The sequence below is a fragment of the Nansenia antarctica genome (assembly GCF_963989245.1).
Source record: "Nansenia antarctica genome assembly, chromosome: 7".
Classification (NCBI taxonomy): Eukaryota; Metazoa; Chordata; class Actinopteri; order Argentiniformes; family Microstomatidae; genus Nansenia; species Nansenia antarctica.
The window spans coordinates 1,076,520-1,096,600 of NC_137677.1; the positions used below are offsets into that span (position 1 = coordinate 1,076,520).

Genomic DNA, 20,081 nt, shown 5'->3' on the forward strand with positions numbered 1-20,081 from the left:
GGCGGGACCCGAGTCCGGATGCAGCGGATGACGGAGGGGGACGACCACCCGGGGGCTTAACCTCGAAGAGGTTGACGCCACGCTGGAGACAATCACCTCACTTCTCCTCCGTCGCCGAAGAGAACACAGCACGTTGCTAGATTGATTCGTTTGTAATAAATCCAAACCTTAACAATGCTGCTAACGTAAGCGTTAGCATTAGCCGGCGTGTTCGCTAGTTAACGTCGACCTGTTTGTTCCTGCTCTCTGCTCTGACGGCCTTGGGACGGCGCGTTGGAGTCGCTGTGGATCTGGGTCGTCCTGGAGACGGCCGACACGCCGTCCACGAACTTCCGGTCTTGAATAGGACGTTGGCGTTGGTGAACATTCCGTCCTTCAGGGAAATAAACGAACAGTTTTACTCGTCGTCCTTTCAGAAGTTCCAGCGGGCGGCCAGAGAGGACGAGTGGGCCCACCAGCTCAGGCCCAGGCTGCTGACCGGGGAGGCGCAGCTCGCGCTGGCTAGTCTCCCGGCGGCCAGCCAGGCCGACTGCCCGACACAGACAGAGTGGTCAGAGGGGGCCATCTGGGACCGGCTCGGGCTGAGCCCCGGAAGAGCACCGGCGCTGGAGGCCGTCGGGAGGCCGTTTCTGTACGGCCAGCGGGCTGCTGGACCAGGCGCGGGCGGTGGCTGCAGCCCGAGGAGAGGAGGATGCAGCGCTGAAGGACCCGTCTGTGAGGAAGACGGTTAAAGAAACCACGGCAGCAGAGGTGGAGAAGGCCGAGGGGAGGGGACAGCTACGCGTGATTCCGAAGGAGCCCAGTGAGGTCCCAGCCTTTCAAGGACTACGCTCAGCGATCCCCAAGATGCCTGCTCCAGCAGGGCCAGGGCCAAAACCAGGCGGCAGGTTCGGAGACCCTTTGTTTCAAGGGGACTTCCCACCCCATGGTGGTCTCCTCTCCGACTACCCCTTGGATTTGGGCATGGGAGGATACTCTGACCCCCTGGATCGCTCCAGCCCCGGCCGGCCCTTCGCTGGGGGGGACGCGGGCCTTCGACACTTCCCTGACGATCTGCGTCTGGGGGGAGGACCAGACGGCTTTGGGCACGGTGGAGGGAGAGAGGGGTTCGGTATGGGCGTTCCTACCACCGGCCCGCCGACCTCACCACCGCCATCGGGCTGGCCGAGAACCACCTGCCCTCTCCCGACCTGGGGGGGGGGGGGGGGCTGCCCGGACCGGACCCGTGGCGGGGACACGGCGTGAGAGGCACGTGGGGCCGCTCCCCGGGGCAGGTGGCCGGAGGCAAGGCAGGGGGCCGCGCCCTTCACCCCACAGGAGCTGTGTAAGACATAACTGTCAGTTAGCCGTTGTCAGATGTTGTTGCTGTTATTATATTTTATTATATAATTGTTTTAATTATGAGACAACGACGGGTTTTGCAAGGTAAGATCGGGCTAAGTAGCCTGGGGGGTATTCCATCAACATCGCTAAAAGAAAATCCAGGTTTAGTCTGACAAAGTCTCGCGAGAGTTCCTAAAGATATACAGGCATATTCCGATAAGAGTTATCAAAAATAAGCCAGGATTTTCCTTTAGCGACGTTGATGGAATACCCCCCTGTCAGGCCCGGATTAACCCCCTAGGGTGACCAGACTTGATGTGTGCCCCCCCCCCCAACACACACACTTTTTATTTTTTTTATTTTTTTACTTTGCAAGTGAAAATTTGATATTTACTATGGTTACAAAAACCATAGATTTACAAGAGCATATTACTACAGTACAGGCTCATCCCAGTTGGGCCTAATGCCGTAGTATAGCCTTGACACTGATGCTCAAATCTGAATGCAACTCACATCCCAATGCAACACGACTTTCTAAATATAGGCTTGACTTAGGACAGCCTGACCTCATTTATCTACATTTACATTTTTTACATTTAGCATGTAGATTTGTGTAAAGTAAGTGAATCATCTACAGTCAATCATAAGATTCACTATGATTAACTCAAAATATCTTTGGTAAGCTTTGCTGTGACTCCCTGGCCTGACGTCATATTCCAGAGTCTACCTTTAAGTCGACCTATGTGTCTTCTGTTCATAGTAGTTTGTAGTGTTTAATAGTAAAAAACACCTTTTCAAAGAACTGAGAGCTGGGTGGTGACAAGCCCCAATAAACACCTTAAACTGACTTCCTTTGACCTGGGGGGTATTCCATCAACGTCATTAAAGGAAAAATAAAAAAGTCCAACATTGATGGAATTCCCTTCTGCTTATTTTTCATCCTGTGGTGAAGCGCAACACTTTTTTTAGAAGTGTTTTTGGTCAAATAGATAAAATAGAATACACATAAATAAATACAAATGATTGTTATTATTATGTAGTATTACTCAGAGAAGATCTCTTAAAGGGACTTTTACTTTAACTCATATTATTTACCAGTCCATCTTCAGTAGGCTATGGTCTCAAAATATTATTATTATTATTAATAATAATAATAATAATACAATATCGTATACAGTTGATGAGATCGAGTTGCCTAGGTTGGACCTATAATGTTGCTGTTCGGTAGTGAGGACTTCATTATCATAGTTTGGGCAGAGTTTCTGGAAAACTAGTAGTACTTTATCTCGTTAACAATCCACTCCCACTCCTCCCCTGGTTCTTAATTTAATGATTCATGTTTGTTAACGCACAGACAATATTATTCTCTTGCATCTTTGCGGCAGGGTTGCTGGGTGATTGGGTCATGGCTCTTCAGAGGATCGAGTCCGACCTGGTTGAGTGGGACTCAAAAATGAAGTCGTTTGAAGCCACGAAGAAGGTGAGGCCACACACACACACACACACACCATCACACACACACACACACACACACACACACACACACACCATCACACACACCTCCCTACTCACCATCACACACATACACACACCATCACACACACCTCCCTCTCCAGTAGTGCACCTGTTAGTGTGTAATGTGTTTGACAGTTTAGTCTGGATAGACCCCGTCAGCTAGAGCAGTGGTCTTCAACCAGGGGTCCGCGACCCCTAGGGGGTCCGCAGAGGTACTGCAGGGGGTCCGCCAATTTTTATTATGACAATTATTCACCAAATTGACAATTGTTCACCAAAATAATTTGTGAGAATTAAAAAATATAACAAAAATGATATTGAGTAAAGTACAAGCATTAATAGGCAATAATACACTACTTTTGACAAAAACTATTTACAAAATAAATGATTCCCATGATGCAGAGTCTAACATAACGTTAGCTAAAAAAACAACAACACCTGTCTAGCAAGCTAGGTGTTGGTTAAAATGGTGCAGTTCGGTCTTTGTTGTGAAATTAACGTTAATCAATAACGGGAAATTATATATTTTTATCAATCATAAACACATATAGGCTAATAACCCCATATTATTTATTATATAAATAATAAGGTGGAATAAAAGGTGAATTAAGTAAATATAAAAGTTATTATAGGCCTTAAACGTTTCTAAATTATGTACAACTTATTTTTTATATTTTGTGAGTTTAGAATGATAAGGTTCTATCTCTGTTTAGGGCAGTTCAGAGATATTGAGCGTCAACGTTTTTACATTCCATTATGTTTTGTGAGATGGAACCTTTGTATTTTATTACTATAACTCAAAAATGTTTTGGGCAAAATGGAGATAGAACCTTATAATTCTAACGTCACGATTTCCTGTCTCTAACGTGTGCTCCTGTCTGTCTCTCCCCCAGCTATGAAAATGGAGTCCTCTACCATGGAGGACGTCACGTCCCTCCTGTCCAACCAGTCGTCCGACATCCCCTGCGCCCCGGTGGAGAACACGATGGAGAACATGCTTTTCGGAGGCTACTACATCCTGGTGTTCCTCCTGGCCCTCAACGGCAACAGCCTGGCCCTGTGGATCTTCTCCCGCCAGCGCGGCACTTCCTCCCCAGCCAACGTCTTCCTGCTCCACCTGGCCGTGGCCGACCTCTCCTACGTGATCATCCTCCCCCTGCGGGCGACCTATCACCTGACGGGCGGCCACTGGCCCTTCGGAGAGATCCCCTGCCGATTGGCCGGCTTCCTGTTCTACGTCAACATGTACGCCAGCCTCTACTTCCTGGCCTGTGTGGCGGGTGACCGCTACCTAGCCGTGGTCCACGCCGTGAGGTCGCTGAAGGTTCGCCGCGCTCGCTACGCCCACGTGATCAGCTTCTCCCTGTGGGCCTTGGTCTCCGTCGCCATGGCGCCCCTGCTGGTGACCAGTCAGACGGCGGAGGTGGACGGTGTGACGGTGTGTCTGCAGCTGTACCGTGAGAAGGCTTCCCGCAAGGCCCTGGTCTCTCTGGCCGTGGCGTTCACCCCGCCCTTCCTGGCGACGCTCTCCTGCTACCTGCTGATCATCCACAGCCTGCGGAGAGGCTCCAGGCTGGAGCCGGCGCTCAAACTACGCGCCCTGCGCACCATCGGTCTAGTCATGCTCATCTACGTGCTCTGCTTCCTGCCCTACCACGCCAGCCGGGCCACCTTCATCCTGGGCTACAGCCATCCAGGCATCTCCTGCCAGACCAAGAGGGGTCTGGCGCTGGCTAACAGACTCACCTCCTCCCTGACCTGCCTCAACGGAGCGCTGGACCCCCTGGTCTACCCTTCAGGCCCAGATGGTGGTGGTCCGGGCTGAGAAGGAGGTCCTTCTGGCTGAGAAGGAGACCCTTCAGGCCCAGATGGAGGTCCTTCTGGCTGAGAAGGAGACCCTTCAGGGAAATAAACGAACAGGTTTACTCGTCCTTTCAGAAGTTCCAGCGGGCGGCCAGAGAGGACGAGTGGGCCCACCAGCTCCGGCCCAGGCTGCTGACCGGGGAGGCGCAGCTCGCGCTGGCTAGTCTCCCGGCGGCCAGCCAGGCCGACTGCCCGACACAGACAGAGTGGTCAGAGGGCCATCTGGGACCGGCTCGGGCTGAGCCCCGGAAGAGCACCGGCGCCGGTTCCGTGCCCGGACCACAGGAGGCCGTCGGGAGGCCGTTCCTGTACGGCGCGGAGGTGGCTGCAGCCCGAGGAGAGATCGGCGGCGGAGGTGGTGGAGCAGGTCGCCCTGGAGAGGTTCGTGGGTTCGTTCCTACCACCACCGGCCCGCCGACCTCACCACCGCCATCGGGCTGGCCGAGAACCACCTGCCCTCTCCAGACCTGGGGGGGGCTGCCCGGACCGGACTCGTGGCGGGGGCATGGCGTGAGAGGCCGATGGCCGCTCCCCGGGGCAGGCAGGTGGCCGGAGGCAAGGCAGGGGGCGCGCCCTTCACCCCATAGGAGCTGTCAAGACATAACTGTCAGCTGCAGCTTATTGCCCGGGGCACAATTCTCTCACGTCCTTGCAACAACATTTTGGATTTCATGTTTTACAGTTTCAACCGTAATTAATCATATATATATATATCTTTGTTACATGTTCCACCGGGTCATACTGAAAAAGTGGTGGATCAGGTCTGAAGACGAGTGGGCTGACTCTTGTAATGACTGGTGTGTTTGGCCAGAGGGCAGTAAAGTCAAGCCTAGAGAGGGAATCCAACTTGAGGGTTTTTAATGGGCTTCTGTTCTGTTACCACCCAAGCACTTAACGACCACAAGGGGTTATGATGTTGTTTTTTATAGGAATTGAATGGTGTTGGTCTGGCCTTTTCCACACATAAGGGCGTGAGGTACGGCCAGACGCGGCGCTCCCCCATATTTTACGTTGGTTAGGGACAGACTATATAGAGTGAGTCGTGACACTCGCAGGGAAGAGGAGATCACCCAGTTACTGGTTCCCCGGGGCCGCCGGGAATCGATATTCCAGGCGGCACATTATAACCCCCATGGCGGGCCACCTAGGATATGATAAAACACTTAAGTATGCATAATGGACCGATTCTATTGGCCGGGGATACGGGCGGAGGTGCGCCGGTGGTTCGCCTCCTGCCGCGAATGCCAGCGAGCCAACCCCCCGGCCGTCCTGCGGGCGCCGTTACACCCTCTCACCATGTCATGCTGCAAAGAATACCTCTGTGTCATTGGCTGCTATAGGCATAAAAGGAGAGAAACTCATGGTGTGTTCCCCATCTTCCCCTGACCTCAACCCTATTGAGAACCTTTGGAGCATCCTCAAGCAAAATATATATGAGGGTGGGAGGCAGTTCACATCAAAACAGCAGCTCTGGGAGGCTATTCTGGCATCCTGCAAAGAAATTCAAGCAGAAACTGTCCAAAAACTCACAAGTTCAATGGATGCAAGAATTGTGGAGGTGATATCAAAGAAGGGGTCCTATGTTAACATGTAACTTGACCTGTTAAGATGTTTTTGTTTGAAATAGCTTTTGATTTCAGTAAATATGACCTCCTAATATGACCTCCTAACCCTAAATTCATCAAATTACCATTTTTAGTTCTTTACAACCTATAAAATGTTTTGAAACTCTGTTGTGCATAATCATTTGGAACAGTGCATTTTGAGTTTTTTATTTAAAAAAAAAAATACTGTTATCATTGGGAGGTTTGTTCAATAAAATTAGAAGTATACTCTAACGCAGCGGTTCCCAAACTTTTTCAATCAGGCCCCCCTTGGGTAATTGGAAATATTTTCGAGCCCCCCCTAACCCGGTCCCCACCTAGATTGATATAATTAATTGTATAAAGTTGTACAAACATTAAATTTTCTCTTCTAATAATAACAAGACACATATATCCAACTATAGTTTTATATGTTATTATGGGTTGAAAAGGAACATAAGTGCTTGGCAAATGATCCTGTGCCACTGAAATATTCAACATATCAACATTAACTAATTGCTACTGCATCACTATTCTTACTCCACACATTCCTATCACAATTACGATCAATGACTTGTGTGTGCTTGCTTTGCCTTGCAAATCTTCTCAAAGCGGGGTTGTTGTTTTGAGACTGCCACTCTCAGTTCATTCTCAATGTTCAACTTCGACCTGTATTTGCTTTTGATAGCAGCAACAGCAGAAAAGCCTATCTCACACAGGTACGATGTTGCAAAAAGCAGCAGTATTCCCAGTTTTTTTTAATTTATTTTTTATTTCTGCGCCCCCCATGCAGTACCCCCGCGCCCCACTAGGGGGTCGCGCCCCACAGTTTGGGAAACGCTGCTCTAACGGTTGATGACTTGAAAATTATACTGATTGTCATTTGCATCGACTATTTAGGAAAATCTGAGAAAAATATCATTTGCATAATAATTTGGAACGAGGTGTATACAGGTGCAACTCCTAAAAATAGAATATCGTGCAAAAGTTCTTTCATTTAAGTAATTCAACTTAAAGGGTTAAACTTAAATATTATATAGACTCATTGCATTGTACATATGCATGATTATACTTTTCAGAGGGCTGACATTTCTGTATTTAAAATCCTTTTCTTATTGATTTCATGTAATATTAACATTTCGGAGATATTTAATTTGGGGTTTTCATAAGCTGTGAGCCATAATCATCACATTTATAACAAATAAAGGCTTTAAATATCTCGCATAGCATGTAATGAGTCTATATAATATCTAAGTTTAACCCTTTAAGTTGACTTACTGAAATAAATGAACTTTAGCATGATATTCTATTTTTTTAAGTTGCACCTGTAAGTTCCCATTCCGTGCATCATATGCAGGTTAGGTTCTCACTGATCTCTGTGAGTGACACAGACACAGTTGAGTGACAGACACACAGTTGAGTCCACAACCCCCTTCCTCTCATGGTAAATTGCTTCCATGTTCTAAGAATGTTGCATACGTTCTAAATGTTCCATTTGATGTCATAACCGCGGCCGTGAACATGACAAGGCCTTCTGAGCAGCTCCAGCTACAGTTACTGAACAGAGAGAGAGACAAAGAGAGAGTGGCGATGGGGGGGCTTCTCTAATGTGTGTGTGTGTGTGTGTGTGTGTGTATATATATATATACACCGTGTGTGTGTGTGTGTGTCATACTACAGTCTGTAAAGGGATGGTGATATGAAATAAAGAGGCTTTGAAAGTTCAAACCACTTGAGTAGTTGAGTTATATTTAGATATGCTCTAAAAACTATAAAAACTATAAAAACATTCTTTTACAGTAAGTGAGTTATTTCTATAAGTTAGTATGATAAACACATATATGTTTATAAATATTCACATGTAATGTCCTATCCTTAACATTCCTTTTTAACCCTATACCAAAAATTTAACTTTTCATTTAGAATTTCAATTGACATCTTGCAACCTCCTTTTTCTTTTGCAACTCTTTATGCAATTTACCACTTATACTTTACCTGCATTTTACCTGCAGTTTTTTGTATTATTAAGCGATAAAGACGTATTTTGTAGCTGAACACCTCTCATCAGTGGCGGACTCAGGCTGTTTGAAGGGCAGGGGGGGGGGCGAAAAGAAAAAAAGGGCACCTACTGCACAACATGGGACCCCATCAGTGCACATGGTCAAGTTTAGACCATTGGAGGGGCACCAATAGGGCACGTCCTCTCATTTTTGCCACTCAAAAGGGCATTTAAGAGAGACGTTTTTCAACCGTGGGGGCACCAGGAGTGCCCCCCCCCCTCTGAGTCTGCCAGTGCCTCTCATACAGGACATGCTGATGTTCTCTATGCACCTGGTTATGCTGACTAATCTTCTAACATTTGCCTAGGCAGCAAAGTCGCCTTGATTAACACAGACACAGTGTGAGATCCATGCTGTGTGTTGTTCCATGTGTTGTATTACTCCATTCAGATATCATATGATGATGTTGCAGCACTACTGCAGAAGCTTTGCCACATACAGGCATCAAAGAATATCACAGTGCCCTTCTTGTATTGTGTGTGCCTTTTTATTATTTATTCAAATGACTGTACATTCACTTTGGGAATATAAATAAATAAGCAGTGATGAAAATGTGCTCTTTGTTTCATTTGTGCAATACATATTGCTTTGCAACACAGTGGTTAGTAAGCTACAGTGGTCAGTAAGCTATATGAGTTGAGTGAATAAGATAAGCTCATATATGGAAGGTATTGTGCATTTTATGACTACATGTTACAGACTTGTTTGTTTTGTATTGTGTCCTGTGTCTGTCTTTGTTTTGCTTCTGTCTGTCTCCCCCTAGGTGAAGTGGTGTGCATGTCTGTCTGTCTGTCTGTCTGTCTGTCTGTCTGTCTGTCTGTCTGTCTGTCTGTCTGTCTGTCTGTCTGTCCCCCTAGGTGAAGTGGTGTGATGTGGTTCCCCCCCCATCATGGTTATGGTCTCGTCAGCCCTCACCTGTGTTCAATCAGCTATCATCCACGGTCATCCAATCACAGAAGAACATCTCCTACTTAATGGGCCGGTTTCACAGACAAGGCTTCAGCCTAGTCCTGGACTAATTCACACTTTCAATGTAAAATCTCCATTGAAGATGCTTTTTAGTCTAGGATTAGGCTTAAGTCTTGTCTGTGAAACCTGCCAAATGTGTGTTTGTCATGTGGAGAGAGAGAGAGTGGTATTTTGTTTGAGAGAGAAGTAGTGGTTTTGTTTGACGAGGACATGTACTCGCCCACCTGGCACAGCTGCAAGGGCACCGAATAGTCACACAAAAACGCAGGATATAATTATCTAAATGGGCTGATTTCTTTTTTTTTACAGCCCAAACTCCTAGAATCATCTTCCAATCATTGTTGTCACATCGTGATTGACAGGTGTCTTGGCGCCGCCTAGAATCATCTTCCAATCATTGTTGTCACATCGTGATTGACAGGTGTCTTGGCGCCGCCTTGATTTCCCGTCAACCATTGCGGCTAAATTAACTCAACCCAGGCTGAGAGAGAGGAGTGAAGTGAAGTGAAGCAGCAATGGCGGGTATTAGCGTGATGCTAAACGAGGCGGATTATTTACTGTTTCTCATCCATTTTTGTTCATGTCTTCGGAGGATAACATTGGAAGTGAAGAGACAGCTGGGGGCAGGTCGTCCAAACGATGTTCAAATAACACAAAAGGACAAAGGACAAAAGCGTACATTTAGTGTTTCTTGGTTTCGACGAAAGGACTGGCTAACGGCACGTGTCGCTAAGAATATCCGCGGCCGGGAGGGGAACGGGCCCGGGGTACTATTAGAGAACGGTACAATATGTGTAATGAATTTGGATTAAGTTTGTCTTTCGTTTTATGCAGTATTGCAATAGACTTTGATATTTTAGTCTTTAAGTAGTTTATGTGTGTTTTCCAACATAGTTTGTGGTCTATAACAACTCCCAAAAATGTGTTTTCATAAACTCTTTCAATTTCAACATTATCTAACTTGATTTGTACTTGACTATTAATTTTTCGATTTCCAAATATCATAAGTTTAGTTTTTTCTAAGTTCAATGACAACTTGTTTGTGTCAAACCATCGCCCGGGGACCACAGCGTGCCGCGTGGCAGGCGGCGGGACCCGAGTCCGGATGCAGCGGATGACGGAGGGGGACGACCACCCGGAGGCTTAACCTCGAGACGTTCGAGAGGGTTGTGAAGTTCGTAGGAAGCAGGATCAACTGGTGAAGAACATCACCAATTAACGCTAATTAACACTAAAAACACCTCCAGTCAGCGATGACCTGCTCGGGTCTTTGTACAATGCTAACGTTAAGCGTTAGCATTAGCCGGCGTGTTCGCTAGTTAACGTCGACCTGTTTGTTCACTGCTCTCTGCTCTGACGGCCTTGGGACGGCGCGTTGGAGTCGCTGTGGATCTGGGTCGTCCTGGAGAACTTCCGGTCTTGAATAGGACGTTGGCGTTGGTGAACATTCCGTCCTTCAGGGAAATAAACGAACAGTTTTACTCGTTCCAGCGGGTGGCCAGAGAGGACGAGTGGGCAGAGTGCGTCTGGAACTAGAGTGCGTCTGAAACTAGAGTGTGCATCTGGAACTAGAGTGTGCATCTGGAACTAGAGTGTGCATCTGGAACTAGAGTGTGCATCTGGAACTAGAGTGTGCATCTGGAACTAGAGTGTGCATCTGGAACTAGAGTGTGCATCTGGAACTAGTGTGGAACTAGAGTGTGCATCTGCAACTAGAGTGTGCATATGGAACTAGAGTGTGCATCTGGAACTAGAGTGTGCATCTGGAACTAGAGTGTGCATCTGGAACTAGAGTGTGCGTCTGGAACTAGAGTGTGCATCTGGAACTAGAGTGTGCATCTGGAACTAGAGTGTGCGTCTGGAACTACAGTGTGCATCTGGAACTAGAGGGGGCCCACTCGCGCTGGCGGGTCTCCCGGCGGCCAGCCAGGCCGACTACCCGACACAGACAGAGTGGTCAGGGCCATCCGGGACCGGCTCGGGCTGAGCCCGGAAGAGCACCGGCGCCGGTTCCGTGCCCTGACCCTGAATCCTATCCAGGAACAACTGGTAAGCTAATCAATCCAAATATAAATGCTTAGTACCAGTGGGGTTGCACGATGGCGCGGGTCAGCCACGACGCCCTGATGGACATGGCCCGCGCCCAGGCCGAGGACCGGGCGGACCTCCGGGCCATCATCATCCGCGGCCGGGAGGGGAACGGGGACTACGGCGTGGCAGACGGTGGGACCCGAGTCCGGATGCAGCGGATGACGGAGGGGGACGACCCGGAGGCTTACCTCGAGACGTTCGAGGGGGTGGCCCGGAGCAGCGGGTGGTCAGGGCCATCTGGGACCGGCTCGGGCTGAGCCCCGGAAGAGCACCGGCGCCGGTTCCGTGCCCGGACCACTGGAGGCCGTCGGGAGGCCGTTCCTGTACGGCGCGGAGGTGGCTGCAGCCCGAGGAGAGATCGCGGTGGCGGAGGTGGTGGAGCAGGTCGCCCTGGAGAGGTTCGTGGGTTCGTTCCTACCACCACCGGCCCGCCGACCTCACCACCGCCATCGGGCTGGCCGAGAACCACCTGCCCTCTCCAGACCTGGCGGGGGGGGGGGCCGTCGGGGCACAATTCTCTCACGTCGTTGCAACAACATTTTGGATTTCATGTTTTACAGTTTCAACCGTAATTAATCATATATATATATATATCTTTGTTCCACCGTGTCATACTGAAAAAGTGGTGGATCAGGTCTGAAGACGAGTGGGCTGACACTTGTAATGACTGGTGTGTTTGGCCAGAGGGCAGAGCGATGGCCAAGAGGACCGGAGGACCAGAGGACCAGAGGACCGGAGGACCGGAGGACCGGAGGACCGGAGGACCAGATCAGTCACGAGTCGCAGCAGCAGCGCCTAGTAAGTTTAACGTTTCTATATAACCGTGTAATAATGTTTTAATGTTTTAATTCGACGGTATATTAGTGTAAGAAGCAGGCCCGGATTAACCCCCTAGGGCAGGGGTCGGCAATAGGCGGCCCGTGGGCCATTGCTGGCCCGTCACCAATAATATTTGGCCCAGCAGATTATTTTGAGAATCCACTTTTTTTTTTTTTTTTTTTTACAATATCGGACCGACAGTCCCACACCGCGCCTATAATGTCCGAATAGAGAATCTACCACCACCTGAATAATGCTTATTGTATTCATGTTGAGAGTGAATGACACAGGGACAGACAATCAGGCAGCGGGGTGCACCGAAGCGCACTGACGCTGAACCCCTCAGAGTGAATCATAAGTAGGTGGACAAGGCGTGGTGCTGAAATAGCCGACATGCGGTGTGGTTTGAAAAAAATAACATCAGCTCATTAAATCATTCAAACGTAATGTTTACGTATGTGACTGCATCACACATATGAACAGTAACAAAGCAAATTCTGTTTAATTTTCTGAAAAACATTGACAACAAAATCTGCGCAAAAGTGGTGGTAGGCCTATGCTCCTGGAACGACAGAGCAAACGCGCTATTAGGGATAATAAGTACAATGATCCATAAGCCATTCATTCAAAATATACAAAATACAATTAGGTTATTAAATACAATAACGACAGGCTTGGTACTCACTTAATGTGAAAAGTGGCATCTCCCATCGGTCACTATTTGCTTGATATCTGGTGATATTGACGTCACTTTAATCCGCAGGCAGTTTTTTTTATTTGTTATGCATCTATCGATTCCTCTCGTGCGTCTATCACATTCATTGATGAAAAGGACGACTCGCATGTATAGAAAGGGAACATTGTGAGCAGGGAAGATGTGAGTCTCTCACAACGGCTTTGCATTGATGAAAGGTAGGATGAACGTATAGTTCGCTGTCCATTCCTGTTTAAATGCCCTGTTTCCACCGTCAACTTTCCTCTTTAGACCTTTGGAGAGTGACATTATGTTTCTCTTGCTAGTTAGCAGGTTAAATGTTTAGCTAACTTCACCCGGCACGCAAACAACCAATCCAATAATAATGTGACCTTGTAAGTCTGGGAGGAGGGGGGAATCATTCAGAATAAAAGTATGTTAAATAATTATTAGAATAAGTTAGGCTGCGATACATCGTCAGTCCACACATTTATTATTCAAAACTATGGAAAAGGGTGAAACTACGTTTCAACGTTGTTGAGAATCACAACACAAACTCATTAGTCAAGCCTAATACTGCAACGAAATGGATTGGACTGCTACCTAGTTAACTAGAACACTACTTTACATTGTTAGCAGGCTCACAAAACAAGCTGTGTTAGTTGACTAGCGATGTGTACATTTCTCGAAAGAAAAGTCAAAGCATTAGAACGTGTCACATTTTTAAACAATCAATAACTTAAATTATCCTTTGATTATGTTCGGGCCCGCCATCTAGTGGCTAAACATTTTTTTGGCCCGAGGCCAAACCTAATTGCCGACCCCTGCCCTAGGGTGACCAGACTTGATGTGTGCCCCCCCCCCCAACACACACACTTTTTATTTATTTAATTTTTTTACTTTGCAAGTGAAAATTTGATATTTACTATGGTTACAAAAAACATAGATTTACAAGAGCATATTACTACAGTACAGGCTCATCCCAGTTGGGCCTAATGCTGTAGTATAGCCTTGACACTGATGCTCAAATCTGAATGCAACTCACATCCCAATGCAACACGACTTTCTAAATATAGGCTTGACTTAGGACAGCCTGACCTCATTTATCTACATTTACATTTTTTACATTTAGCTTTTATCCAAAGCGACTTACAACAAAGTAGATTTGTGTAAAGTAAGTGAATCATCTACAGTCAATCATAAGATTCACTATGATTAACTCAAAATATATTTGGTAAGCTTTGCTGTGACTCCCTGCCTGGCCTGACGTCATATTCCAGAGTCTACCTTTAAGTCGACCTATGTGTCTTCTGTTCATAGTAGTTTGTAGTGTTTAATAGTAAAAAACACCTTTTCAAAGAACTGAGTGCTGGGTGGTGACAAGCCCCAATAAACACCTTAAACTGACTTCCTTTGACCTGGGGGGTATTCCATCAACGTCATTAAAGGAAAAATAAAAATGTCCAACATTGATGGAATTCCCTTCTGCTTATTTTTCATCCTGTGGTGAAGCGCAACACTTTTTTTTTAGAAGTGTTTTTGGTCAAATAGATAAAATAGAATACACATAAATAAATACAAATGATTGTTATTATTATGTAGTATTACTCAGAGAAGATCTCTTAAAGGGACTTTTACTTTAACTCATATTATTTACCAGTCCATCTTCAGTAGGCTATGGTCTCAAAATATTATTATTATTATTATTAATAATAATAATAATAATAATACAATATCGTATACAGTTGATGAGATCGAGTTGCCTAGGTTGGACCTATAATGTTGCTGTTCGGTAGTGAGGACTTCATTATCATAGTTTGGGCAGAGTTTCTGGAAAACTAGTAGTACTTTATCTCGTTAACAATCCACTCCCACTCCTCCCCTGGTTCTTAATTTAATGATTCATGTTTGTTAACGCACAGACAATATTATTCTCTTGCATCTTTGCGGCAGGGTTGCTGGGTGATTGGGTCATGGCTCTTCAGAGGATCGAGTCCGACCTGGTTGAGTGGGACTCAAAAATGAAGTCGTTTGAAGCCACGAAGAAGGTGAGGCCACACACACACACACACCATCACACACACACACACACACACACACACGCACACACACCATCACACACACCTCCCTACTCACCATCACACACACACACACACACACATACACACACCATCACACACACCTCCCTCTCCAGTAGTGCACCTGTTAGTGTGTAATGTGTTTGACAGTTTAGTCTGGATAGACGCAGTGGTCTTCAACCAGGGGTCCGCGACCCCTAGGGGGTCCGCAGAGGTACTGCAGGGGGTCCGCCAATTTTTATTATGACAATTATTCACCAAATTGACAATTGTTCACCAAAATAATTTGTGAGAATTAAAAAATATAACAAAAATGATATTGAGTAAAGTACAAGCATTAATAGGCAATAATACACTACTTTTGACAAAAACTATTTACAAAATAAATGATTCCCATGATGCAGAGTCTAACATAACGTTAGCTAAAAAAACAACAACACCTGTCTAGCAAGCTAGGTGTTGGTTAAAATGGTGCAGTTCGGTCTTTGTTGTGAAATTAACGTTAATCAATAACGGGAAATTATATATTTTTATCAATCATAAACACATATAGGCTAATAACCCCATATTATTTATTATATAAATAATAAGGTGGAATAAAAGGTGAATTAAGTCAATATAAAAGTTATTATAGGCCTTAAAATGTGACACATTAAAAAAAAATATATACATATGGGGGTCCCTGTTCTGTTTGTCTCGCGTCCAAGGGGTCCTTGGGCTGAAAAAGGTTGAAGACCCCCGAGCTAGAGGATGAGTGATGGAACGCTGGGCTGAAGTTCGGAGTCCCCATAGCCTGCTCAACACTCTAGAACTCTCTAGATGCCTAACGCTAACCCGTGTGTGTTCTGACCTAGGCTCAGCAGGCCCAACTGGTGGTGGTGGTCCGGGCTGAGAAGGAGGTCCTTCAGGCCCAGATGGAGGTGGTCCGGGCTGAGAAGGAGGTCCTTCTGGCTGAGAAGGAGGTCCTTCAGGCCCAGATGGAGGTGGTCCGGGCTGAGAAGGAGGTCATTCTGACTGAGAAGGAGACCCTTCAGGCCCAGATGGAGGTGGTCCGGGCTGAGAAGGAGGTCATTCTGACTGAGAAGGAGACCCTTCAGGCCCAGATGGAGGTGGTCCGGGCTGAGAAGGAGGTCATTCTGACTGAGAAGGAGACCCTTCAGGCCCAGATGGAGGTGGTCCGGGCTGAGAAGGAGGTCATTCTGACTGAGAAGGAGACCCTTCAGGCCCAGATGGAGGTGGTCCGGGCTGAGAAGGAGGTCATTCTGACTGAGAAGGAGGTCCTTCAGGCCCAGATGGAGGTGGTCCGGGCTGAGAAGGAGGTCATTCTGACTGAGAAGGAGACCCTTCAGGCCCAGATGGAGGTGGTCCGGGCTGAGAAGGAGGTCATTCTGACTGAGAAGGAGGTCCTTCAGGCCCAGATGGAGGTGGTCCGGGCTGAGAAGGAGGTCATTCTGACTGAGAAGGAGGTCCTTCAGGCCCAGATGGAGGTGGTCCGGGCTGAGAAGGAGACCCTTCTGGCTGAGAAGAAGACCCTTCAGGCCCAGATGGTGGTGGTCCGGGCTGAGAAGGAGGTCAGGCCGACTACCCGACACAGACAGAGTGGTCAGAGGGCCATCTGGGACCGGCTCAGGCTGAGCCCCGGAAGAGCACCGGCGCCGGTTCCGTTCCCGGACCACTGGAGGCCGTCGGGAGGCCGTTCCTGTGCGGCGCGGAGGTGGCTGCAGCCCGAGGAGAGATCGGCGGCGGAGGTGGTGGAGCAGGTCGCCCTGGAGAGGTTCGTGGGTAGCATACCACCACCGGCCCGCCAACCTCACCACCGCCATCGGGCTGGCCGAGAACCACCTGCCCTCTCCAGACCTGGGGGGGGCTGCCCGGACCGGACTCGTGGCGGGGGCACGGCGTGAGAGGCCGATGGCCGCTCCCCGGGGCAGGCAGGTGGCCGGAGGCAAGGCAGGGGGGCGCGCCCTTCACCCCATAGGAGCTGTCAAGACATAACTGTCAGCTGCAGCTTATTGCCCGGGGCACAATTCTCTCACGTCCTTGCAACAACATTTTGGATTTCATGTTTTACAGTTTCAACCGTAATTAATCATATATATATATATATATATCTTTGTTACATGTTCCACCGTGTCATACTGAAAAAGTGGTGGATCAGGTCTGAAGACGAGTGGGCTGACTCTTGTAATGACTGGTGTGTTTGGCCAGAGGGCAGTAAAGTCAAGCCTAGAGAGGGAATCCAACTTGAGGGTTTTTAATGGGCTTCTGTTCTGTTACCACCCAAGCACCTAACGACCACAAGGGGTTATGATGTTGTTTTTTATAGGAATTGAATGGTGTTGGTCTGGCCTTTTCCACACATAGGGGCGTGAGGTACGGCCAGACGCGGCGCTCCCCCATATTTTACGTTGGTTAGGGACAGACTATATAGAGTGAGTCGTGACACTCGCAGGGAAGAGGAGATCACCCAGTTACTGGTTCCCCGGGGCCGCCGGGAATCGATATTCCAGGCGGCACATTATAACCCCCATGGCGGGCCACCTAGGATATGATAAAACACTTAAGTATGCATAATGGGCCGATTCTATTGGCCGGGGATACGGGCGGAGGTGCGCCGGTGGTTCGCCTCCTGCCGCGAATGCCAGCGAGCCAACCCCCCGGCCGTCCCGCGGGCGCCGTTACACCCTCTCACCATGTCATGCTGCAAAGAATACCTCTGTGTCATTGGCTGCTATAGGCATAAAAGGAGAGAAACTCATGGTGTGTTCCCCATCTTCCCCTGACCTCAACCCTATTGAGAACCTTTGGAGCATCCTCAAGCAAAATATATATGAGGGTGGGAGGCAGTTCACATCAAAACAGGAGCTCTGGGAGGCTATTCTGGCATCCTGCAAAGAAATTCAAGCAGAAACTGTCCAAAAACTCACAAGTTCAATGGATGCAAGAATTGTGAAGGTGATATCAAAGAAGGGGTCCTATGTTAACATGTAACTTGATCTGTTAAGATGTTTTTGTTTGAAATAGCTTTTGATTTCAGTAAATATGACCTCCTAATATGACCTCCTAACCCTAAATTCATCAAATTACCATTTTTAGTTCTTTACAACCTATAAAATGTTTTGAAACTCTGTTGTGCATAATAATTTGGAACAGTGCATTTTGAGTTTTTTTATTTAAAAAAAAATTACTGTTATCATTGGGAGGTTTGTTCAATAAAATTTGAATTATACTCTAACGGTTGATGACTTGAAAATTATACTGATTGTCATTTGCATCGACTATTTAGGAAAATCTGAGAAATATCATTTGCATAATAATTTGGAACGAGGTGTATACAGGTGCAACTCCAAAAAATAGAATATCGTGCAAAAGTTCTTTCATTTAAGTAATTCAACTTAAAGGGTTAAACTTAAATATTATATAGACTCATTGCATTGTACATATGCATGATTATACTTTTCAGAGGGCTGACATTTCTGTATTTAAAATCCTTTTCTTATTGATTTCATGTAATATTAAACATTTCTGAGATATTTAATTTGGGGTTTTCATAAGCTGTGAGCCATAATCATCACATTTATAACAAATAAAGGCTTTAAATATCTCGCTTTGCATGTAATGAGTCTATATAATATCTAAGTTTAACCCTTTAAGTTGACTTACTGAAATAAATGAACTTTAGCATGATATTCAAATTTTTTAAGTTGCACCTGTGAGTTCCCATTCCGTGCATCATATGCAGGTTAGGTTCTCACTGATCTCTGTGTGAGTGACACAGACACAGTTGAGTGACACAGACATAGTTGAGTGACAGTTGAGTGACAGACACAGTTGAGTGTTACAGACACAGTTGAGTGACAGACACACAGTTGAGTCCACAACCCCCTTCCTCTCATGGTAAATTGCTTCCATGTTCTAAGAATGTTGCATACGTTCTAAATGTTCCATTTGATGTCATAATTGGGTCGGCCCAGGATGGAACCCTCCAGGCTTGTCACAGTGTGCAAGTTCTCATTTCACATCATGTGACTCACTGTGGTTTGGCCAGCAGATCATTTTCTTCTTCTCTAATTTGTGCAACACTTCCTGTCCACCGCGGCCGTGAACATGACAAGGCCTTCTGAGCAGCTCCAGCTACAGTTACTGAACAGAGAGAGAGACAAAGAGAGAGTGGCGATGGGGGGCCTTCTCTTGTGTGTGTGTGTGTGTGTGTGTGTGTGTGTGTGTGGGCGTGTGTGTGTGTGTCATACTACAGTCTGTAAAGGGATGGTGATATGAAATGAAGAGGCTTTGAAAGTTCAAACCACTTGAGTAGTTGAGTTATATTTAGATATGCTCTAAAAACTACAAAAACATTCTTAATCTCAGCACTTTGTGAGATCAATGAATATGACAGCTTCATTTGTCTGAATCGAAAAAGGGACGTCACAATTATAACATAATCGATTGAATAAAACATTTGTAAACTCACTTTTGTGACTATTTGTTCTGTTATACAGTAGAAGATATTATTTAACTCTACTTATTGATACTACATTACACCTGTATGAACTAATCTGAGTTTATCTAATTTCCTGTATTCATTCAAAGCAGCATCATTTCCTATTCATTATACATCGCTAAGATCCAATGGAAGATATGGCAGCGTAGTCCCTTAATATGTCAACCTTTCACATGACTTCCCTTTTCAGACCAGAGGACTCCACTTCCTTCAAACCTAACACACACATACACACACACAGGCTAACGTTCAGCCACACAATGTCTCCATTTAATCTGACAGTCCAGCATGACAGTGGTTGAGAGATTCGTTTTTTCCCCTGAGTATCGCAGTTAATAATTAAAACAGTGAAAGAAGAGGTGTGTCTGATCAGGAGGCTAGCCTAATTTCTTTCCACTTGTTGCTGTGTGTTGCTGTGTGTTGCTGTGTGTTGCTCCGTGGCGTTAAACTCAAGGCTCTCTGGCCCTCCTCTCACTTCTCAAATGAGGAAGTTCAGAGTCGTGTTTGTAGCAGCTTCCTTTTTACAGCTTTCGCCCCTCTAACAGGAAGAGACAGAGTGAACAAGAGAGAGAGAGTGAGAGAGAG

The 20,081-nt window shown here is 46.7% G+C and overlaps 1 protein-coding gene across 1 annotated transcript; it reads left to right on the plus strand.

Moving 5' to 3' along the window:
- Positions 1-3,739: 3,739 nt before the first annotated feature.
- On the plus strand, positions 3,740-4,663 carry LOC308161889 (uracil nucleotide/cysteinyl leukotriene receptor-like; the record flags this gene model as incomplete). Its single annotated transcript, XM_080535967.1, has 1 exon — positions 3,740-4,663. The coding sequence occupies one exon, from the start codon at positions 3,740-3,742 to the stop codon at positions 4,661-4,663; it is 924 nt and encodes a 307-aa protein (XP_080392093.1).
- Positions 4,664-20,081: the final 15,418 nt, after the last annotated feature.